Source organism: Canis lupus, chromosome 12, assembly GCF_011100685.1.
Source record: "Canis lupus familiaris isolate Mischka breed German Shepherd chromosome 12, alternate assembly UU_Cfam_GSD_1.0, whole genome shotgun sequence".
In the NCBI taxonomy this organism is placed as follows: domain Eukaryota; kingdom Metazoa; phylum Chordata; class Mammalia; order Carnivora; family Canidae; genus Canis; species Canis lupus.
Genome location: NC_049233.1, coordinates 19,907,262 through 19,927,708, shown reverse-complemented (window position 1 = coordinate 19,927,708; position 20,447 = coordinate 19,907,262). Strand labels below are relative to the sequence as shown.

At 37.9% G+C, this 20,447-nt stretch overlaps 1 protein-coding gene across 1 annotated transcript in view; it reads left to right on the top strand.

The window, feature by feature from the left end:
- Positions 1-20,447, top strand: part of PKHD1 (PKHD1 ciliary IPT domain containing fibrocystin/polyductin) — a 469,885-nt gene that overhangs the window by 72,581 nt on the left and 376,857 nt on the right. The window contains 8 exon segments of the mRNA XM_038554300.1: positions 3,302-3,432; positions 5,342-5,477; positions 5,874-6,069; positions 6,779-6,846; positions 8,292-9,871; positions 9,873-9,891; positions 11,857-12,000; positions 17,690-17,909. Of these exon segments, the coding sequence (XP_038410228.1) occupies positions 3,302-3,432; positions 5,342-5,477; positions 5,874-6,069; positions 6,779-6,846; positions 8,292-9,871; positions 9,873-9,891; positions 11,857-12,000; positions 17,690-17,909 (2,494 nt within the window).

Here is a 20,447-nt window from a genome sequence, read left to right as displayed (position 1 = left end):
CCCTGGTCTCTGCTTTCATCTTCATATGGTGTTCTCCCTGTGTCTTTTCTGTGTCCAAATTATTCCTTTTTATGAGGATGTCAGTCATAATGGCCCACAGTTCAGTATGACTTCGTCTTAATTGATTACAAGTGTAATGAGCCTATTCCCAAATTAGGTCACCTTTTGAGGTACTGGCAGGTAGGACTTCAACATATGAATTTGGGGGTGGGACACAGTTCAACCCCAAACAGGATCCAACTTCACTTGTATGTGGAACTGTAGTTGTTCCATTTTGTATATATGTGAAAATAGTAGCATAATTTCTTAGAAGTGGAATTTGTTTAGAAGTGACTTGGAGGGCAGCCCAGGTGGGTCCATGGTTTAGTGCCGCCTTCAGCCCAAGGTGTGATCTTGAAGACCCGAGGTTGAGTCCTGCATCGGGCTCCCTCTGCCTGTGTGTCTGTCATGAATAAATAAATAAAATCTTAAAAAAATAATAAATGACTTGGAAGTCAAGAGGTTATGTACATTTAAAATTTTGGTAATACTAAAATATTCTTTTAGAGGTTTTATAGTTTATTCCCTGTAGCAATATATATGACTATATACTTACTACATCTATAGTAGTATAGTATACTACTATATACTTACTACATCTTCCTAGCAGTGTTACCAATTTTTTTTGATATTTGCCTATTTTATAGAAGAAAAATAACATTTCATTATAGTTTTACTTTGCATTTACTTTAAGAGAGAAATTCATAAATTTAAGAAGCATTGTATTTTCTTTTCAGTCACCTGTCTGTTCATCTCTTTAGCCCACTTTTTTTCAATTGGGTTATTTTTCTCTCATTGATTTTATGAGCTTTAAAAATACATCATGGATACAAGCCTTTGTATGTTTGTCTATTTGTTTACCATTTTTGTAATTTATAAATACTATATTTATACAGTAAGTGTATCAATCTTTCTTTTATGGCTTTAGGATTTATAAAATACTTAGAATGGGCTTTCCATCTCTAAATTTACATAAAAATAAGTTTTCCCATTTTGCCTTCTCATTCTTTAATGATTTCCTTTTTTATGTTTAAATATTTGATCAGTTTGGAGTTTATTTTGATGCGGATGTGAGGTAGGATAACAGATTTGATTTTTTCAATACTATTCACTTATTTTATTTACTAAAAAAATTCATCTGTTTTTCACTTAAGTGAAATGCCACACTTATTATTTCCTATAGCCTCTTACTTTTTTGGGTTTATTTCTGAACTTCCTCTTCTGCTTATTGATTTGTCTGTATGTGCATGTTTTATTATTACATTTTAATTATAGTTGTTTTATAAGATATTTTAATGTATGGCAGAAGACCCCTTTGCTCTTATTTTGAAATTCTGTATTCTGTTTATTGCTTTTAATTTTTTAAAAATTTAAAGGTAGCTTATCTAAGTTAAATAAAAAAATTCTGTTTATATTTTTATCAGGATTATTTAGTGCTTTAGTTTATTTAGAAAGATATACCACCCTCATGAGGTTCACTATTTCTACCCATTTTTTAAAGTTTTTTTAAATTTAAGTTTTAATCCATCTATTAAATTCCCCAGTGACATTTCAGAGTTTTCTTCAAATTCTTCATGTTCTTGAATATTTCTTGTCAACATTGTTTTCAGATATTTTATCTTTTATGTTGCTATTATAAATTGCCTCTTTTCTTCAATTTTATTCTCTTCCTCTGAAGATAACTGCAGTCTTGCTCTGAATCTTTAGGGCAAGTTCATATATTTAACTTCAAGGTTTAATTCCATCCACTCACATTCTCCTGAGAGGTGTTCATCAGATTAGATGTTTTGCTCTCTAACCCTGATATGCTTGGGGAAGAAAATCTTGCTTCTGCATCCATTTCCCACTCTCAAGGTGTATGTGTCTTGATTTGGTGGCTTTCCTGCCTCTCTTGTATCCTCTTTCTGGGGAGATGGCAGACTGGAATCATTGCCCTCAGGAATAATAGGTGAGCTTTCTGTTTGTTAGCTTGATTAAGTGTTGGCCCTCCACATGTGTGGCATAATTATCAATATGATTGGTGCCATGACTCTGCTTGCTGATGTCTGCAGCAAGGAGAAGTTTATGTGTTTGCTCTTTAGTGGTTAGTACAGAAATCCTGATGGTGGTGGGTGGTGGTATCAGTCACCTTTCCAGCATCGTGGAGACTAGAGCCTAATATGTATGGTATCAAATCATGAGGTTGGAAGGGCAAAGGCTGTCATTTAACAATGAGGGAACAAAGGCAGCCCGGGTGGCTCAGCGGTTTAGCGCCGCCTTCAGCCCAGGGCATGATTCTGGAGACCGGGGATCAAGTCCCACGTCAGGCTCCCTGTATGGAGCCTTCTTCTCCCTCTGCCTGTGTCTCTGCCTCTTTTTCACTGTGACTCTCATGAATAAATAAATAAAATCTTTTAAAAATTAAAAAAAAAAAAAGATGAGGGAATGAGAGCCAGTGAGTTCAGGGACAATGCTACAAATGATCTAGTATAAGTGGCAGAGTGATCTGTGGCCCTGACTCTGGGTCCAAGTTCTTTGTACCATGATGCTCTCTTTTTTAAGATTTTATTTTATTTTATTCATGAGAAACACAAAGAGGCAGAGACATAGGCATAGGGAGCCTGATATGGGACTTGATCCTAGGACCCCAAGATCACAACCTGAGCAAAAGGCAGACGCTCAAAAACTGAGCCACTCAGGTGCCCCCATGATGCTCTCTTATACTTGAGTCCTTAGAGAATAAGCTTTATAGGATTAGGAGGGATAATATTTAAAACTCTAGGGAAGGAAGAGTTTTCAGAGACCATCTACTTTACTTCTCTGACACTTGGTAGTATTTGTTTTTTTTTAAGATTTTATTTATTTATTCACGAGACACACACACACACACACACACACACACACACAGGCAGAGACACAGGCAGAGGGAGAAGCAGGTTCCTTGCAGGGAGCCTGACATGGGACTTAATCCCGGGTCTCCAGGATCACGCCCTGGGCCGAAGGTGTTGCTAAACCACTGAGCCACCTGGGCTCCCCTATGTTTTATTTTTAAATATTTCCAGGACGTGTTACTCCTGTCTGCCCTTTAAGCATCATTTCTCCCTGTTTATATACTAGTTTATATATTTAGCATCAGTCTTTTCCTGCAGTTGGAGTAGGACTTGTGTTTTGACTAAGGAGCTTCATATTTTAATTAATTTCATTTTATTTCTCTTGTGGATAATTGCTTTTTGTCTTCCTGTATGGCTCTTCATTCCACCTGAAAATGCTTTCTTTATTGCAGGAGGGCTCTGGGCCACCATCCAAGGCTCTGGTTTAGAAGATGTGAGCCTGGTGTTATTTGGATCTCAGTCTTGTGCTATCAACATTACCACAAGCAATTCACGAAGAATTCAATGCAGAGTTCCACCCAGAGTAAGTGGAATCTCCTCTCTGGGTGGGTGGCCATTATTAACATGTAGTGTAAGGTTTTTCACGAATCTTTTCTTAGAACTTAATTAACATGACTTTTTCATCATGAGAGTATGCTAATATTGTTTATATTGCCTATGCTGCAAAAAAGTGGGAGGCTAACTCCAATAGTGGAACTTGCAATTAACATCAGTTGATCTTTTTTAAAAGAAGATACCAGGCAGTCCCAGTTCATATTCTCAATGAATAATAATGCCACAGAATAAATGAATTTATGTAGTGTATATATTGATTTGGAAAACTTCCATATATTTTCATCTCATTTCTCTTTCAAGCAAGCAAGAATAACTTAGTTTTTACAAATAATTTTCTTTTTTTGGCATGGATATGAATAGTGGAAATTAGAAACTTCTAGAATGCCTCGTTTCTAGAAAATATTTTCCTAATTATTCTCTACTGCTTCTTTTTTCCCTTAAAAACAAGTCCCTTAGCTTTCTCTTTCTTCTTCAGTTAGTGCTATCAAAGCCTACTAGGAGATTTGAGTCCACATTCTTCCCTGGTGCTGTTGGCAAAAGTCATGCTCACAGTGGAAGTTGAACTATCTATTCACAGTTCAGTGTCATTAGCATTCTCAGCACATTCATGACCCCAAAGGATGACTGTTTACTGAACAAATAAAGACCCCTAGAAGAAAAATTTCAGAATCATCTTTGATCTCTGGCCCCACATTTTTATCTTATCTAGTTATTCAAATATTATGAAATGCTCACATTTACATATAAACCACATGGAATTACAATATATAGTTGTATGGTAATTTGTTTAACTCTTCCCTATTATTGGACATTAAGATAATTTTCAAAATATTTTATTTTAACAGAAATTTGAGCATCCCACTAACTATATTTTGGAGCATATTTATTTTTCTCAGGATATATTAATCTAAATTCTAAAGCTTTTGGTATGTAGTATCCAGTTATTTGAAATTTCTTTTGGTAAGATTTGCATGGTTTGGATTCTTTTGCTAGAGAGAATAAGCATTAAAAAAACTTCAAATTTTGATCAAAGTAATACATGCAAAGATTAAAAGAAAAATAGTAAAATAATCCTGCTCTCCTGCCCCTCTGGACTCTTCTTCAAGTTCCTTTTTTGGAAATAACTACTTTTAATTCTTTTGAATGTAGTTACAGTACCATTTCTTTGTTAAATCAACAAACTGTGTTTACATTATCATAACTATTTTAATGATGTGGGCAGAATCAGATAATGTATTTTTTCTTTTATAGTTTTTTTCTTAGAGTTTCTAATTTTTTATCCTAATATGTTTTCCTCATAATAAAAATCCTCTATCTTAAAAAAATTCCATCACATTAATTATTCTTTTTCCTTGAGGTTTTCTATTCTCTTGCTTCATCTAATTTTTTTTTTTTTTTTGGTTTATTCTACAGATTTCATCCTAGCACTTCCCTTGATTGCTCTTGTGGGTAGATTCACTCTTTTGTGGCTGTTGTTTATGTTATGAGGCCACAGCCTGAAGAAACATTCTATGTTTCTATGTGAGAGGGAAGACTATGTGAGAGGGAAGTTTTCTGAGTACTTACATGTCTGAAAGTATTCTCACACTTGATGGATAGTTTAGCTAGGTATAGATTTTACTTGAAATTGCCACTTTTTCCAAAACCAATTGGTGTGTTAATTGCACATAATTCTTATTTAATTAGTTGGATGCCACACTCGCCTATTCTAAGTAATTGTCACCATGTATATGTGTGTGTGTGAAAGAGAAAGAGAGTGAGAAACTTGAAAGTAGCAATATACTTAAAAAATAACTTTCTTAAAATTAATCTTTTAAACTAACTCGATATAGGCCTCTCTCAAGTTAGAGGTTTGATTTTAAAAACCATTTTTTCAGGGGAAAGATGGACCCGTTGTGAATTTGACTGTGGTTTCAGGGGACCATTCTGCAGTTCTTCCCATGGCATTTACATATGTCTCCTCTTTGAATCCAGTGATCACATCTCTGAGCAGAAACAGGAGCAACATAGCAGGTAAATACATGATACTGCAGCATCTTTTTCTTTTTAGACCATTGATCCTATAAGAAAGGCAAATAGTGGTCTCAATTATATTGAAGATAGCATTATATTTTGAATGGAAATTATTTTTCTGAAAGCTGGACTGCTGCTATTTTCATTTTAGCTATCACTGAACAAATCTCCTTATATCTACTTTTTTCCTCTGTAATATTGGGACCATTTCCATCATGAAATTGGCATGAGAATTTAAAGGTAACAATTCAATATATACTTATGGAGCACCTATTATGCTGTAATGATAGCACAGACATTTAATAGACTTTAATCTCTGCCACTAATTTATAGGATGATAAGTGGTTGAAGCCACAAACCCCTATCACAGAGGCTAATGGATTCTCTTTAATGCAGGAGGTGATACCCTTTTCATCAGAATGGCACTTTTGGTGAACTACACAGACCTGGATGTGGAGGTTTGCATCCAGAACACGTTGGCTCCAGCTCATGTGCAGATGCCTCAGGGCCTGGAGGTGGTACTGCCCCCATTGCCCGCCGGTCTCTATAGCATCTCAGTCTCCATCAATGGGATCAGCATTCGCTCACCAGGGTGAGGTGGACACTTGCCATTCACTTAGGTCTGCTGAATGGTCTAGTGATTTAGTTGAGGAAATCTGGTTTTGAGTTAGGTCTTCACTTTTTCCCCTTCTTCTGAAGTTAGGAGATAAACACAGGAGAATCATACAGTTGGAAGAAGTCCTAGAGACCCTACTGGATGATTTGATCTCAAGACCAATCCAAGGGAAATGTTTGGATTATTAGTTGGGGAACAGAAAACTTTCTGAGATGAGGATGTCATGGCTTTTGATTAAGGTGGGGGTGAGGTGAGCATTTATATGTATTGGGGGGGAATATTCTGTGCTTTAATTAGAATCTGTGATTAAATCTGACCTTTAATAAGATTGTGTCTAGGATTTTGAATAAATGGCTTACAATTATTGCACAAGCTATGCTCAGATCCTTTTTGCCCCAGAGTCCCCCTGCCTGGTATTTTCCCAGAAGTTTCCTCTTCTCAACCAGGAAGTTAGCTAAACTGTATGGGGCTGATGCCACCACCAGATACCAGCCCAGGAAAGTGCCCCACACAACACTTTCCTCCACCATGTCCTTTCTTTCCTGTGAAGCAGTGCCATTCACATTTGCTTTCCATCACTGCTCTCTGGGTCTGTTCTCTCCCAAATACATGTCTCTTTGTCTTGCACCTCCATTCCTCTCTTTCTAACTCAGTTATTTTATAACAATCTTCCCATTCTCTACAGGGTTGATCTTCATATCCAGTATATCACAGAAGTTTTCAGCATTGAACCTTGCTGTGGGTCCCTTCTGGGTGAGTGGCTCTCATATCACTTATTCAGCAGATCTACTCACTGGATATTCAGGTTTTGCTCCTGGATTTGAGTCAGTGAGACCAGAGATGGGGCAACAGGGAGAGGAACCTTCCTTGTGCTCTGGGAATTGACTGGTGTACTTTGAAGGGTGTAGAAACCGCTGATTTGTTAGCTCCGTGAGCTCAGGAAATTGAAAAATTGGTATGACAAGAAGATATGCCTGGTTTTGTTTTTCCAATGAAAAGAGGCTGAAACATCCAATGGGTAACACGTCTCTAGAGGATATTAGAAAAATAAGAGAAGAGAACCTTATTTTATCCTTTTAGATCCTGGATGTGCAAGGGGAGGAGGAATGAATCTGGTGTCTTCATTTTCCTCTAGGGGTGCAGATGAAGGACCCAGAAGGAGTTAGAAACACAAATGGTGATATGGCAGATGTAAGGATAAGCCAAAAAAATCTGAAAAACTATGCATTTTTAGAAAAAAAAATTGAAAGCTATATATCTGCATGTGAATCATCATTGTGACAGTGCATGCAGTAGTGCTTTATCTTTTTTTGAGTATAGGAAAATCCTTTTTAAAGCTGCCTGTCTAAAATTGAACTCCAATTAAAAAAAAAAAAGCTGCCTGCCTATACCACAGGTTTGGTCATGATATGACCAACCCCTATCCTGAAGACAGGGCTTGCTTGTCCCTCAATTAGAGAGACAAAATCTAGGAATATACTAGCAGGATCACAAGCGTATTTTAATATTTCAGTGGCTCTTGATATATCTCAACATATACACACACACATACATACACACACAGACATATGCCTATATAATATATAGACTATTGGAATATCACATAGAATAATATAAAAGATAAGTATAAGACTTCAAAAAATTGGATTTTTATCAGCACATAAGTTGAATATATACAGAAAAATCTATATATACTCTACATCATAACATATATAATAATATGGAATAATATGTGAGATCATATGGCAAATGACAAGAAGACTAAGGAATTTGATTTTCCACTAATGTAGACATTATACTATCTTTACATGATTATATAGAACGTCATTACAGACTTAACATGCCAGATAACATAGCAGTGACAAGAATACTTCAAGAAATTAGATTTTTCCTTAACGTATAAATTGACAAGAGTGGATTCTAGGATCTATAAATATACTTGAAAATTTTGTCTTAAATATTATAAACATCCTTTCCTATATAACAATTTATATTGTTTTACTATTCTGTGAATTTCAGCTCATCTAAATCCTGCCAAAATGATCACAAATGGAACACTGATGGGGTGAGGTGAAGTCACTGAAGTTTTGCTAACACCCCACCATCCACTTAAATTGCACTGGGGTTTGTGCAGGTGCTGTGAGTTCATAGTTCTGAATATTCACTTTTAAATTTTGTTTTTGATGTTCATGCTTTAGGTGGAACCATCCTCAGCATCTCAGGAATAGGGTTCATCAGGGACCCCACTTTGGTTTGGGTGTTTGTGGGTAATCGGTCCTGTGACATCCTGAACTCAACGGAGACAGTCATCTGGTGTGAGACCCCGCCTGCTGCCTTGCTACCTGATTCCAACATTCCTGCTATCCCAGTCCCCATGGAGATCTGGGCTGGCAATGTGTCCTTTGCCAGAGAACCCTTACTGAACCTGAGTTTCACCTTCCTGTATGAAGCAGCAATGACACCAGTGGTCACTGCCATGAGAGGAGAAATTATAAACAACAGCCTGAGGTTCTATGTGGAAGGAAATAACCTCTCCAACTCAGTGATCCTTCTGGGGGTCTCACACTGTGATCTCGAGACACAGACTTTAAGGAACAACGTGAGCCTCTCTGGGTGCTCCTTTCCTCTCCACAGTTTGGAGGCAGGCTTCTATCCTCTCCAAGTACGTCAGAAGCAGATGGGATTTGCTAACATGTCTGCAGTGCCCCAACAATATGTGATAACACCTTGGATAATGGCCATCTCACCGACACATGGGTCTGCTTGTGGCGGGACTGTACTCACAGTGAGGGGGTTGGCTCTCAGCTCTAGGAAGAGGTCAGTTCAAGTTGACCTTTTGGGTCCATTTACTTGTGTGATTTTGAGCTTGGGGCACCAGACAATCCTCTGCCAGATTAATAAGGTGAATGACTCCTTCCCTGATGTTTCCTTCACTCTGAACGTCACAGTCATAGTCAATGGGCTACCCAGTGAGTGTCAGGGGAATTGCACTCTTTTCTTGCAGGAAGAGACAACTCCCATTGTGGACTCCTTGACCACCAATATCAGTGGGTCTCTGACCATGGTGCTGATTAGGGGTCGGAAGTTAGGCATCACAGCAGTTGAGCCAATGGTGTTTGTAGATGATCACCTTCCCTGCATTGTAACTTTCTTTAATGCAAGCTATGTGATCTGCTGGATAAGTGACTTGACCCCAGGACTCCACTACGTATCAGTTTTTCATGCAAGAAATGGATATGCTTGTTTTGGTAATGTTTCCAGACACTTCTACATTTTACCTCAAGTGTTTCATTATTTCCCCAAGAATTTCAGCATACATGGTGGAAGCCTCTTGACCGTGGAGGGCACAGCTCTGAGAGGAAAGAACAGCACACTGGTCTATGTTGGCCAGCAGGCCTGCCTGACAGTGAGCATCAGCACCGAGCTCATTCAGTGCATTGTTCCTGCAGGGAATGGCTCTGTTGGCCTGGTCATCGAAGTAGATGGACTTTCATACCAGATGGGAGTCATTGGTTACAGCAGTGCCTTCACTCCACGATTACTCTCTATTTCTCAGACTGATGACGTCCTAACCTTTGCAGTGGCTCAGGTCTCAGGAGCTGAGAACGTTGACATTTTTATTGGGATGTCACCCTGTGTGGGTATCTCTGGCAACCACACGGTACTCCAGTGTGTGGTTTCATCCCTTCCTGCTGGGGAGTACCCAGTCAGAGGGTATGACCGCATGAGGGGGTGGGCCTCATCTGTTCTGGTGTTCACATCAACAGCCACTATTTCAGGGAGTGACTGAGAACTTTGGTAAGTCAAGCAAATAAGGCAGGCCTCTTTTTCCTATGTAAGTGAATTAATAGCTACAACTCTAAAAGATAGAAAATCAACCACAGTCTAAAAGACAAATGGAAAGAGAAGCCTAATTGGAATCTTATAGTCCCCATTTTCTCCTCAATCTTGCCTTTGTCATGCACCCTGTAGGAGGCTTTGTTTTTTTATCAAGGAATTTGTGCAGATTCTGTAAGTGTGATTTTATTTTAAATTGATTCCTAAACCCAATTTAATTTGTGTCTTCAATTTCATCTCTAAGAGCTCATAATTTAATCAAATGAGTAGTACATAGATGCCTTCACCTATTTTTAGACCTATATGTCAATTTGAATTATTTTAAGTTTATTAAATATCATTTTTATTGCTTTGGAATATTTCACAGATGAATTCACATTCTAGCAATTGTAGGCCAGTTAGTATGATTGCACTGGTTGAACTTTGTTCTCTTTATATATATATATACACTGAAATTTGCCTTGCCTTTTCTTCCAGTGATGGTTTCAGTTTCTGTTCAGTAAAGCCTTACTACACTTGAGATAGCTCAAATTTGATTGTGACGCAGAAGGTACAGAGGAAATTATGAGAGCTGAATCCTACACTGATGAAGTGCTAGCCAAGCCAATTCTTAGAACAAATTTGTCTGGTCTTGGCTGGGTGGAATGCTCTAAGGCCTGGGATTTGGGTCCTGGTCTGTTAGCAATTGAGCTGGGTACTTTTTCTAAGGACAAAGGGGTTTGGGCTGGATGCTCACTAGTTCCTCTTTCTTCTAAGATTCCATGATTTTTATGATGAGAGAGCAGGGCTACGAAATGCACCCCAAGCAAAGTGGTATCCCGAGGCTTGTCAGGTGGCTGTGAGCACCATCTGGACTTGACCTGAAGGCAGTAGATACTGGAACTCTATCTCAGTGTGGACTAGAGGTTGCCACATGTCTGAGAGTCCAGGTGATATTTACCTTTATTGATTCTTAGACTGAAGCAAAACATGTTTGTTTAGAATTATTATACTTTTACCCATCAGAGATGGGTGCTGTCATGTGGAGCTGGTAGGAGTGTAAACTGGTGCAACATTATTTTAGAGAGATATTTGGCAATATCCATCAAATCTAAAACCTTACTTTTCCTCTGACCTAGAAATCTCACTTCTAACAGTTTGCAACAGTTTTATGCCAATAAATGTACAGTTAGTTCATCGGCACCATTAATAATAGCAAGAGAGGAGAAATAAGGAAAGTATCATTTAGTAAAAAAATTACTAAATAAATTGTGGCATAATCATAATGGAATTCTAAGTAGCATACATACATGTATGCATACTTGGAAAATTGTATATGCTGTATCTTTAATTAAAAAAAAACAAGTTGAATATGTATAGAAGAAACAAGAAGAATCTGTGTAGAAAGAATTTTTAAAAAATAGTTCCATGCCCAGCATGGAGCCCAATGTGGAGCTCGAACTCAAGATCTAACTGGAGATCAAGAGTCAGACACTTAACCCGACTGAGCCACCCAGGTGCCCCTAGAAAGATTTCTTTGTAGAAAAATATATACGCTTAAAAATTCTGGAAGCATTCACAAGAAACCAAACGTGGCTACCTCTGGGGAGTAGCTAGGTGGTTTAATGGAAATTTACTTTCACTGTATAGTTTTTGGTATAAATAATTTAAGAACGATAAATAAGCATTATTTTTCTATATAAATGCTATTACATTTTAATAGATTGTTGACTACAGTTGGAATCTGACAGAACAAGGACTCTAGGCTCTGGAGGCTGGAACTTAGTGGGAAGACACTAAGGATATTCGGGACCTAAAGCCATTGTGTGGATTCTAGAGGGCATGAAAAGAATGATGGGCAGCAAGAAAGTGTGGATCTGAATTTTGAATTAAGTAAAGAAAGAGAGATTTGTGTCTATAATCATGAACTTGTATTTTGTTTTGAAGGCTGCCTGGGTGGAAGGCTTGTGCATGTGTTTGGAGCAGGATTTTCTCCAGGGAACGTGTCAGCTGCCGTGTGTGGCGCTCCCTGCCAAGTCTTGGCTAATGCTACGGTGTCAGCCTTCAGTTGCTTGGTTCTGCCACTGAATGGTCTGTACAAATGCCACATATTTTTTAAGAGTGTATATAAAAATGGTATTCTTTGGTTAACTCACATTTTTGTAATCAATGCTGTAAAGACCTTAATTTTTCTATGTGTTCCTGGGAAGAGGATTTCTGTGTCCTCCATCTAATATATTAGATGGGATTGCCTATTAGAATGTTTTTCATAGTAACTTTAGTCATATTAATGGCAATGGAAAATTTATCACCTGTGTTCTTGATTGTTGTCATACAATGATGGAGAAAGTAATTGTGTGTTCTGAATTTTAGTTTCAGTGACAACCTTAGACATCATGGGGAAAGCAATTTCTTGGTCTTGTTCTGAGGTGGGATTGCTGAAAACATCTGCTTATTGGAGATACTAGTGAAGGGATGGGATCAACAAGCTGGATATCTCTTGCACATTTGCCTGGTGCACCCAGTTCTGGAATTCTTATTGTAGGTGAAAGAGCTGACACCAACACCATCCTCTTATTCTGTAATGCCCAGGTGTTTACTCAATAGAACGCTATGATCTCTCACTGTTTTAAGCTTCACAGCCATCATGTAAATCATGGTACAGGAAGCTGTGGCTTTGTTAGAGAGAAAGGTACAAAGCTTTGATAGTCCCGTGATGGGGCTTTAAAACCCTGGATAATTTCTCACTGAGCTTCAGAAAAAAAGTCAGAGAAGAAATTGCTGTTATCACTATAGGACCAGCTTAGCCAGGTGATTCACTTGTTTGCATAGTCATAGATTTCGTATCTGTGTGCTTAGGAACCATTTGTACACATGCTTTCAGAATAGTGCTTTATTAAAAAAAAAAAAGATTTTATTTATTTATTTATTTATTTGTGAGAGACAGAGAGAGAGAGAGAGAGAGAGAGAGAGAGAGAGAGAGAGAGGCAGAGACATAGGCAGAAGGAGAAGCAGGCTCCATGCAGGGAGCCCAATGCGGGACTTGATTCTGGGACCCCAGGACCATGCCCTGAATTGAAGACAGACCCTCAACGGCTGAGCCACCCAGGTGTCCCTTTAGTGCTTTAAATTATATTCCTAACTTGTGTGTCTGCAAGTTGAATGTGGGTGAAGGATTTACAAAATGATCAAAACATCATTTTATTTGAACTTGGACAAAAATCCCGTGGTGGGTAATTAGTGATGGCAGTTTGCAAGAGATTGTCTTAAACAAGATGGGGGAGGAGGAGAAGGAAGGGGATGGAGAGAGAGAGAGGAGGAGGAGTGATGATCCTTGTTTAAAATACAAACTAGAAATGGAGTTTCCTATTAGCATCATATATATAAGCAAAGCATTATGGAAGAGAGGTGTATTCCACCAAAGATTCCATGATGGACACTTAAGATATAATGGAAGATTTAATTTTAAGGCATTACCTGTTGGCTCCTCTGCTCTACCTCCTGTGCATAGACCAATGCTGGCACAGTGTACGTGCAAAATTAATGCTTGATAAAAGAATAATGAATTGGGAAATTGTGGAAACAGAAAACCAAGATTCCATATTTCTAGGTTCTGATATTTAACAAATAGGGCTACAGTCTTTTTAAAAGACTTTCACACATACACAGCTTAATTAACTTTCTAAAACTTCTTGGTGTTGAAACTGTCAAGACACGGTTTTGATTAGAAGTACAAAATAAAAATCACAGAGGTTTCTGGGCCAGGTAAATTGTGATATTAGAAATTTGATAAGAAGAAGAAGAAGAGACATTGGTATATTTTAAAAGATTTGATTTAATTTTAGAAAAGGACTTTTCAAAATTCCTTGATTTTTAAAAAAGGAAAACAGAAGTTGGAAGCTGTAACTCTAGCTTTTGCCACTAGGTGTCACCAAACACCGACTGATTGTGCAAGAGCAGCTCATTTGCTCTTGGGAAATGGATAATTGGACTTATTTTCCTTTCATAAAAAAAGAAAAAAATCTTTTTAAAGACTTTTAATTACAGTATCTAAAAATAGAGAGGAACTTATGAAAGTCAACTCTATTGATTTCTTACTTAAGATCCAGGATGGTATTCAAGGATTCTATCAATATCCTGAGTTGGATAAAACGTTTTGAGTATAAGTTTGTGTATTTTTTTTTTTTCCCGGAGAGTAAGTCTACAATGAACATCAAATGATCAAACAGAGTATGTCTCACAAATGGTTAGAAACTGCTAATAATTCCCCTACTTCATATAGGATTGCATATTTACCAAGGTAAATAAGATTTAAAAATCTTATTTTTTAAAAGGTTTTTTTTTTAAGAGGACTATTTCAGAGCAGCAACCTACCGTTAGCCGTTAGCCGTGTTTCTCAGTTGCCATTGTCAGAGCAATCCATCCTTTCACTTAACCGATGCTCCCCTGCACACCTTTTTTCAAACTTAATCAGGCCTTCAGAATGCAGAATAATCTTGGTCCTTCTAACACAAGGTTCTTACTATTATTACTAAGAATTACATTATTATTGAGAATATCATATTATTTTTAAGAATTGTTTCTTTATTTGGGGGGGGGGCAGAAGGAGAGGGAGAGAAATTCTCAAGCAGACTCCACGCTGAGCCTGGACCCCGATGTGGGGCTTGATCCCAGGACCCGAAGATAATGACCTGAGTGGAAACCAAGAGTTGGAGGCTCAACTGACTGAGCCGCCCAGGCTTCCTGAGAATATCATACTAATGTTGTTGCTGGAGCAGGCAGCAGTAGCACCTAGGAGTTTGGTAGAAATGCAAATATTGAGGTGACCTAATGAATCAGAAACTTTCCAACAAGTAAATATTTTGGCATTTCTTTTCTGAGCCTTCTCTGAATTCCAACCTTTTTTCCCCTAATTTTAAGTCTCAAACTAGGTAGCTCCTCTTTGTAAGACAGTTCTGGCCCTATTGGGTAGCATCAGAAGATTGCCTGCATAGAAGCTGGCACCGTATTTGTTTTTACAATTGCATCACTGTCTTGCTGGTTTTTAATCTTGCTGTTACCTACGATTGTTCCAAGGTGTTTTTTTTTTCTTTCTTTCTTTCTTTCTTTCCATGCTTGTGTACAGCTGGACATTCCTCATTTGATATTTACATGAGTTTTCCTTTTTTTTTTTTTTTCCTGTGGTTTGCTGCCTTACTATTTTCATTTTTTTTTTTTGTTTATTTCTGTAATTTCTCTAATTTACTAAGGTCACTTTGAATTCTGACCCATGTTCTGAGTTTTATTCCTTAGTGTGATTTTGCACTCTAAAGACAGTGATGTTTCTCATTCCAGGTTGTAGATGATGGCCTAGAACTCCAATTTCCCTAATGATTGTTTTCTTGTTCCCACGCCACGGAGCTCATGTGTTTTCTTTCATCAGTGGGGCAGAGACAGTAAAGGTGGAGCTCTGAGGATGTGCTTTTGCTGCTCTGGTGTCTTCTGTATTTACGTTTCTCTTAGTTAACGCTTTTAACAAAAGAAGAACTTTACTTTTTCCTATGATGGGTTGCTCAAACATCTTATTCACAGGAACTAATATTTTGTATTTTTTTAAATCAGCAAAATCTTTGATGTTCATGTTTCTTGAATTTATACCTTGAATTATATGGCATGACTTCTTCATGGAAACTTTAATTTTTCCATGAGGCATGAAAAGCTAAAGTGATTAAAGTCATACAGTTATATTTTGTGGTAGAATCATGGATTCTGATCCCCAGCCCTGGGCCCTTTTCATAGTCCACCTTGTCAGTTTGCATCCACTTCATCACCTGTAATGAGTTCATTATTTTATAGGTGTTGAGCCTATATTTGCCTGAAGCCTTACTAACTGGAAAGTTCTTAGGTTTTTACACATAAGAGTCCTACTGTCATTGCTGTAATTCCTACAGTCCTGCTGTAATTTATTCTGAACACATTCACAGAGAACCTACTATGTGTCACATGCTTTGGAATGTACCAGCAACAATAATAATATTTGTGTGTGATTGAACAACTGTAAACCTCACATGTGCTTATCTCATGTACCCCTTGCTGCACACAGCACTCTGACATAGGTAGGGCAGCTTGGATTCAAGCCCACAGTCCTTGGTAATTTTTGTTGCATATTTGTTTTGACAGGTTAGCTGCAGAGGTAGAAGACTGAAGAGATTTTCTTTTTTTTTTTTTTTCCTTTTTTCCTTTAGTACGGTTTTCTTTTCTTTTCTTTTTTTTTTTTTTTTAATTTATGATAGTCACAGAGAGAGAGAGAGAGAGAGAGAGAGGCAGAGACATAGGCAGAGGGAGAAGCAGGCTCCATGCACCGGGAGCCCGACGTGGGATTCGATCCCGGGTCTCCAGGATCGCGCCCTGGGCCAAAGGCAGGCGCCAAACCGCTGCGCCACCCAGGGATCCCTTTAGTACGGTTTTCAAACAGAGCTGCTCCCAGACCATCTCATGTAGAGACTTGTTGATCTTCTTGTTAAAGGTTATTGCCAGTCTACCTTGTTGATGCCTTTTACATTGTGTCTCGTGAATGAGAAAGAAATGGCCTAAGGGTCATAGGGCTTCAAATTATTGCTTTTCTTCTTCATACAATATTAGTAGTCAAAATTGTGTAAAAATCAAGGACTTCCATTAATCAAGAGATCCCATCCAGAAAATGAAAAGACTAGCTAAGAACCTGGAGAGGATATGAGTAACCATATAACCTTCTAGGGTTAGTACCCAAAATATATAAAGAGCACAAATCAATAAGAAAAAGACAAATATTCCAATATAAAAAAGAGCAATGACAGAAAGAGGAATTTCACAGAAGAAGAAATAAACATATAAAAAATTTTTACTAAACATATAAAAAATTGTTTGACCTAAGAAATAATAATGCAAATCCAAAGTAAGGTTGCAATGAGATGCCATTTTATTTGTCCTGGACTGACCAAAATTAAGAGTGTGATAATCCCAAGTGCTGACAAGTTATGTAGAGTATTGGAAACCCATTAATATAGCTGGTAGGGATGTAAAATGGCACAAGCACTTTGAAAAAAATATGACACTATCTTGTGAAGTTGAATTTGTGCCTACCCTATGAACAAGCAATTTTCTTTAAGGCATATACCCTAGAGGCCCTAGAGGAAATTGAGTATATGTTTGTAGTAGCAAAACCTGGGAAATAGCCAAAAGTCTATTGGTAAGAGAATAGATAAATATACTGCAGTAATTTCACACAATGCAGTATTGAACAGCAATGAAAATGTATTATCAAGTTTTATGTGATAATTTGAAACTTGGTAAATCTTCAAAATGTAATATTGAGTGGAAAGGAGCAGTCCAAAAATGTCATGTAGTCTATTGTATAATATTCAAAAACAAGTGAAATCCAACAGTCTTTCCTTTAAGAATACTAACTCATGTGAGAAAGTGATTTAGGAAATGTAAGTGGTTGCTTCTGAAGATGAGATGTAAGATGATGGGCTTGACAAAGAGACATAGATTTGAGAAAATCACAATTGTTTTAGACCTTATGTTGGCTTATAGATTCATATGAGTTTTTCTTATTATGATGATTCATATTTACAAAAATGTTACTTATGTTCCATGTGTGTGTTTTGTACACATAATGCGTTTTTAAGAAAAGTAAACTGGTAACTTTATTTCCCTATTGGTCAAGGAGCAACACATGAAAATGCATTTATGTAATGGTATGAGGCCTTCAGTTCTTTCTGTGGTCACCACCTAACCTAATGGTGAGTGTTTCCTGCAGTGTCCTTGGCTTTCCTGTGTGGCCTGAAGCACTCGGAGGAGAGCTGTGAGGCTTCTAGCAGCACCTATGTGCAGTGTGATTTGACTGTCACTGTGGGGACAGAGACACTGCCCCAATCATGGCCTTATCTCTACATTTGTGAAGAAAGTCCCCAATGCCTCTTTGCACCAGATCATTGGACAGAGTCAACGTTTCCATGGTTCTCAGGCCTCTTCATCAGGTAACTCTGTCCTTTACCTTCCTGGCCTTCCCCACAAATGCATGGCCAACTAACAGATGGAACCATCAGAAACTGCAGGCTGGGTAGATGTGGCCCCCAGGGCCTACCACTCTTGTTAGAGGGACCATTCCTTGGTGGATTCCAGCCAGCCTGCATATCAAAGCATCTCCTGTCTTTTCAAGTGTTTGAGAGAACATCTGAAAAATCTGCCCAGTAAACAGCTCGCTTTGTTCTTGCTTAGATTTTAATATTTATCTTCCGATCCAAAGCAACATCTGGTGAATGCCAATGGGGAAAAAGATTAGACATTATGAAAAACAGAAGGCTCTTTTCCCCTTTCTTTTTTCTTTTCTTTCCAAACAGATTCACAAGTATGAAAAAAAGTCATAGAGAAATCCAGCAGATTGCACAATGTTTATTCAAAAGAAGGGGGGATGGGCAGGCAGAAGTACTCTACAGTAGTAGATCTAGGATTTAGAAGTCATAAGCTTATAAAAGTTTTTTGAACTTGACAAATAAATAGCACCACTTTCCAGGTAAAAGCCTCTTTTCTAAACCTATTTAAGGAAAAAGTGTGATCATGTTGTTGACTCAGGGCAGCCTTAATTTCTACTAGCAGTTCTTTTCCCATGCAGTGTGATATTTCAGAGCAAAATGTTGCCCTGCACTTTTTTTTTCTTATCTAGATTGAGTGGCCACATCTGATTGTTTAATGAAGGCCTATCTTTCCATTCAAAATTAAAACTAAACATGGCTAATTACCCAGAATGAAAGAGCTAACCAGCACTTTTCATGGCAGTCTTACTTTTTGATGTCCCAAGGCAGCCTGTGTTTTAGTATGAATTCATCACCAGAGAGAGGTTTGTGTTTAGCCGTTGGAAGAGAAGGAACCTCTTTGGCCAATTGCCTTCTAGAAGGTGTGAAGTACCCTGTTTAGGTCATACAGGAAACGAGATACTGGAGGTTGTACTCAGGCAGGCGTGGGTTTCAGAACTCACAAATGCTGGATACCAAAAAGCACATGTCAGGTTCTGGTTCTATTGAATTTGAAGACTTCACAAAATTCCCACAACTCTTCTTTGAAGTTCTATGTTGTTCTCTACTCAGGAAGTCATTGAGGGAATAGCCTCAGACCCTGTTAAAAGTTACACCCTTCTTATTTATATCATTTAGCAATATGCACAAATAAACCTCTAATTCTCCCTTCCCTGTGTTCTAGTAATTCACTTCTAGGATTTCAAGAAAGCAGTTAGAAATATGTAATATTTATGGAAAACTACATTTTTGGAAGTTTTCAGTATAATAACAAAAAAAATTTGAAATGAAGTCTTTAGTAATAAAGGATGAATCCAAATACTAATGTATTAGGAAACCTTTAAAAATCATGATGTAGAATATTTTACTGAAGCAGGAAATGCTTACAGTATGTTGGGAAGTAAAAGGGACAGATCATAAAAGAGTGTATAGATTTAATCTTAATGGTGTATATAGTACATATGTTTGTATACACATATAACAGGTAATTAGAAACAGGACTCAAAGGATGTATTCTTAAGGGTTGAGTGCCTACCCTAGGTGATTGGCGTATTACATTTATTCATTGCATTTTAATGTTTTTTTTTCAGTGAACATGTACTAATTTAATGACAGTAAATACACTATAATTATACAAGGGGTATTAAGAAAATTATATGCCAAACAGCTTACCCTAGTTCCTCTTAAGATTATGCTTGTGAACCTGAAGAATTACTTGCCATTATCTTTGCAAGGAACCCATTTCCATTAAATGCCTTATCCTATCCTATCCTTTGCCAGCCACTACCTCTATGGATTTGATGTCATTTGACAAAGGTAGACATGTGTATCTCTGGTAAAAATATACTCAGTTCATCCACCCATCTATGCAAAATTTATCAAGTGTCTACTATGTTGTAGGTACTGTGACAGGAGCTGGTAACTCAGTGAGGAATAAGATGGCAAAATTCCTGCCTTTAAGGGAAGAGGAAGAAGCCAGAGAATAAACAAGCTCACATATTGTGATAAGAGCTATAATGTGATAAAAAAAATAATAGAGGACTCCTGTATACAATGTGCTCAGGAAGGCTTCTCTGGAGTATCTTTTGTGGAGCTGAGAAGAAGAGGTCATTGTGGCCAATCAGGCAGTGGGGGCAGCAATGCAAGGCCCCACCACATTTATAAACTGTCAGAGGCCAGAAGGGCAGGAGTAGACTAAGAAGGAAGGAAAGTTCTCTACATGAGCTCTGGGAGGTATTTAAGATCTTGGAGGCCATAGTAAGGAGTTTAGATTCTGTCCTAAAGACACACTAAGTATCTTTCCAGAATCACACAGTCCAGCCTTAGCAGTGTCAGGTCTGGAACCCAGACTTCTCTGACTGACAGTGTACTTGGCATGGTGCTGTGCCTTCAGTGTCAGGGATGAGAGCCTCGACTGAGGTGTGTGATTCAATGAGATTCCAGAACCACCAGTAGCAATTTAAGGCTAAGTGAGGGAGACATAAAGACAGCAAGTGTTTTTGA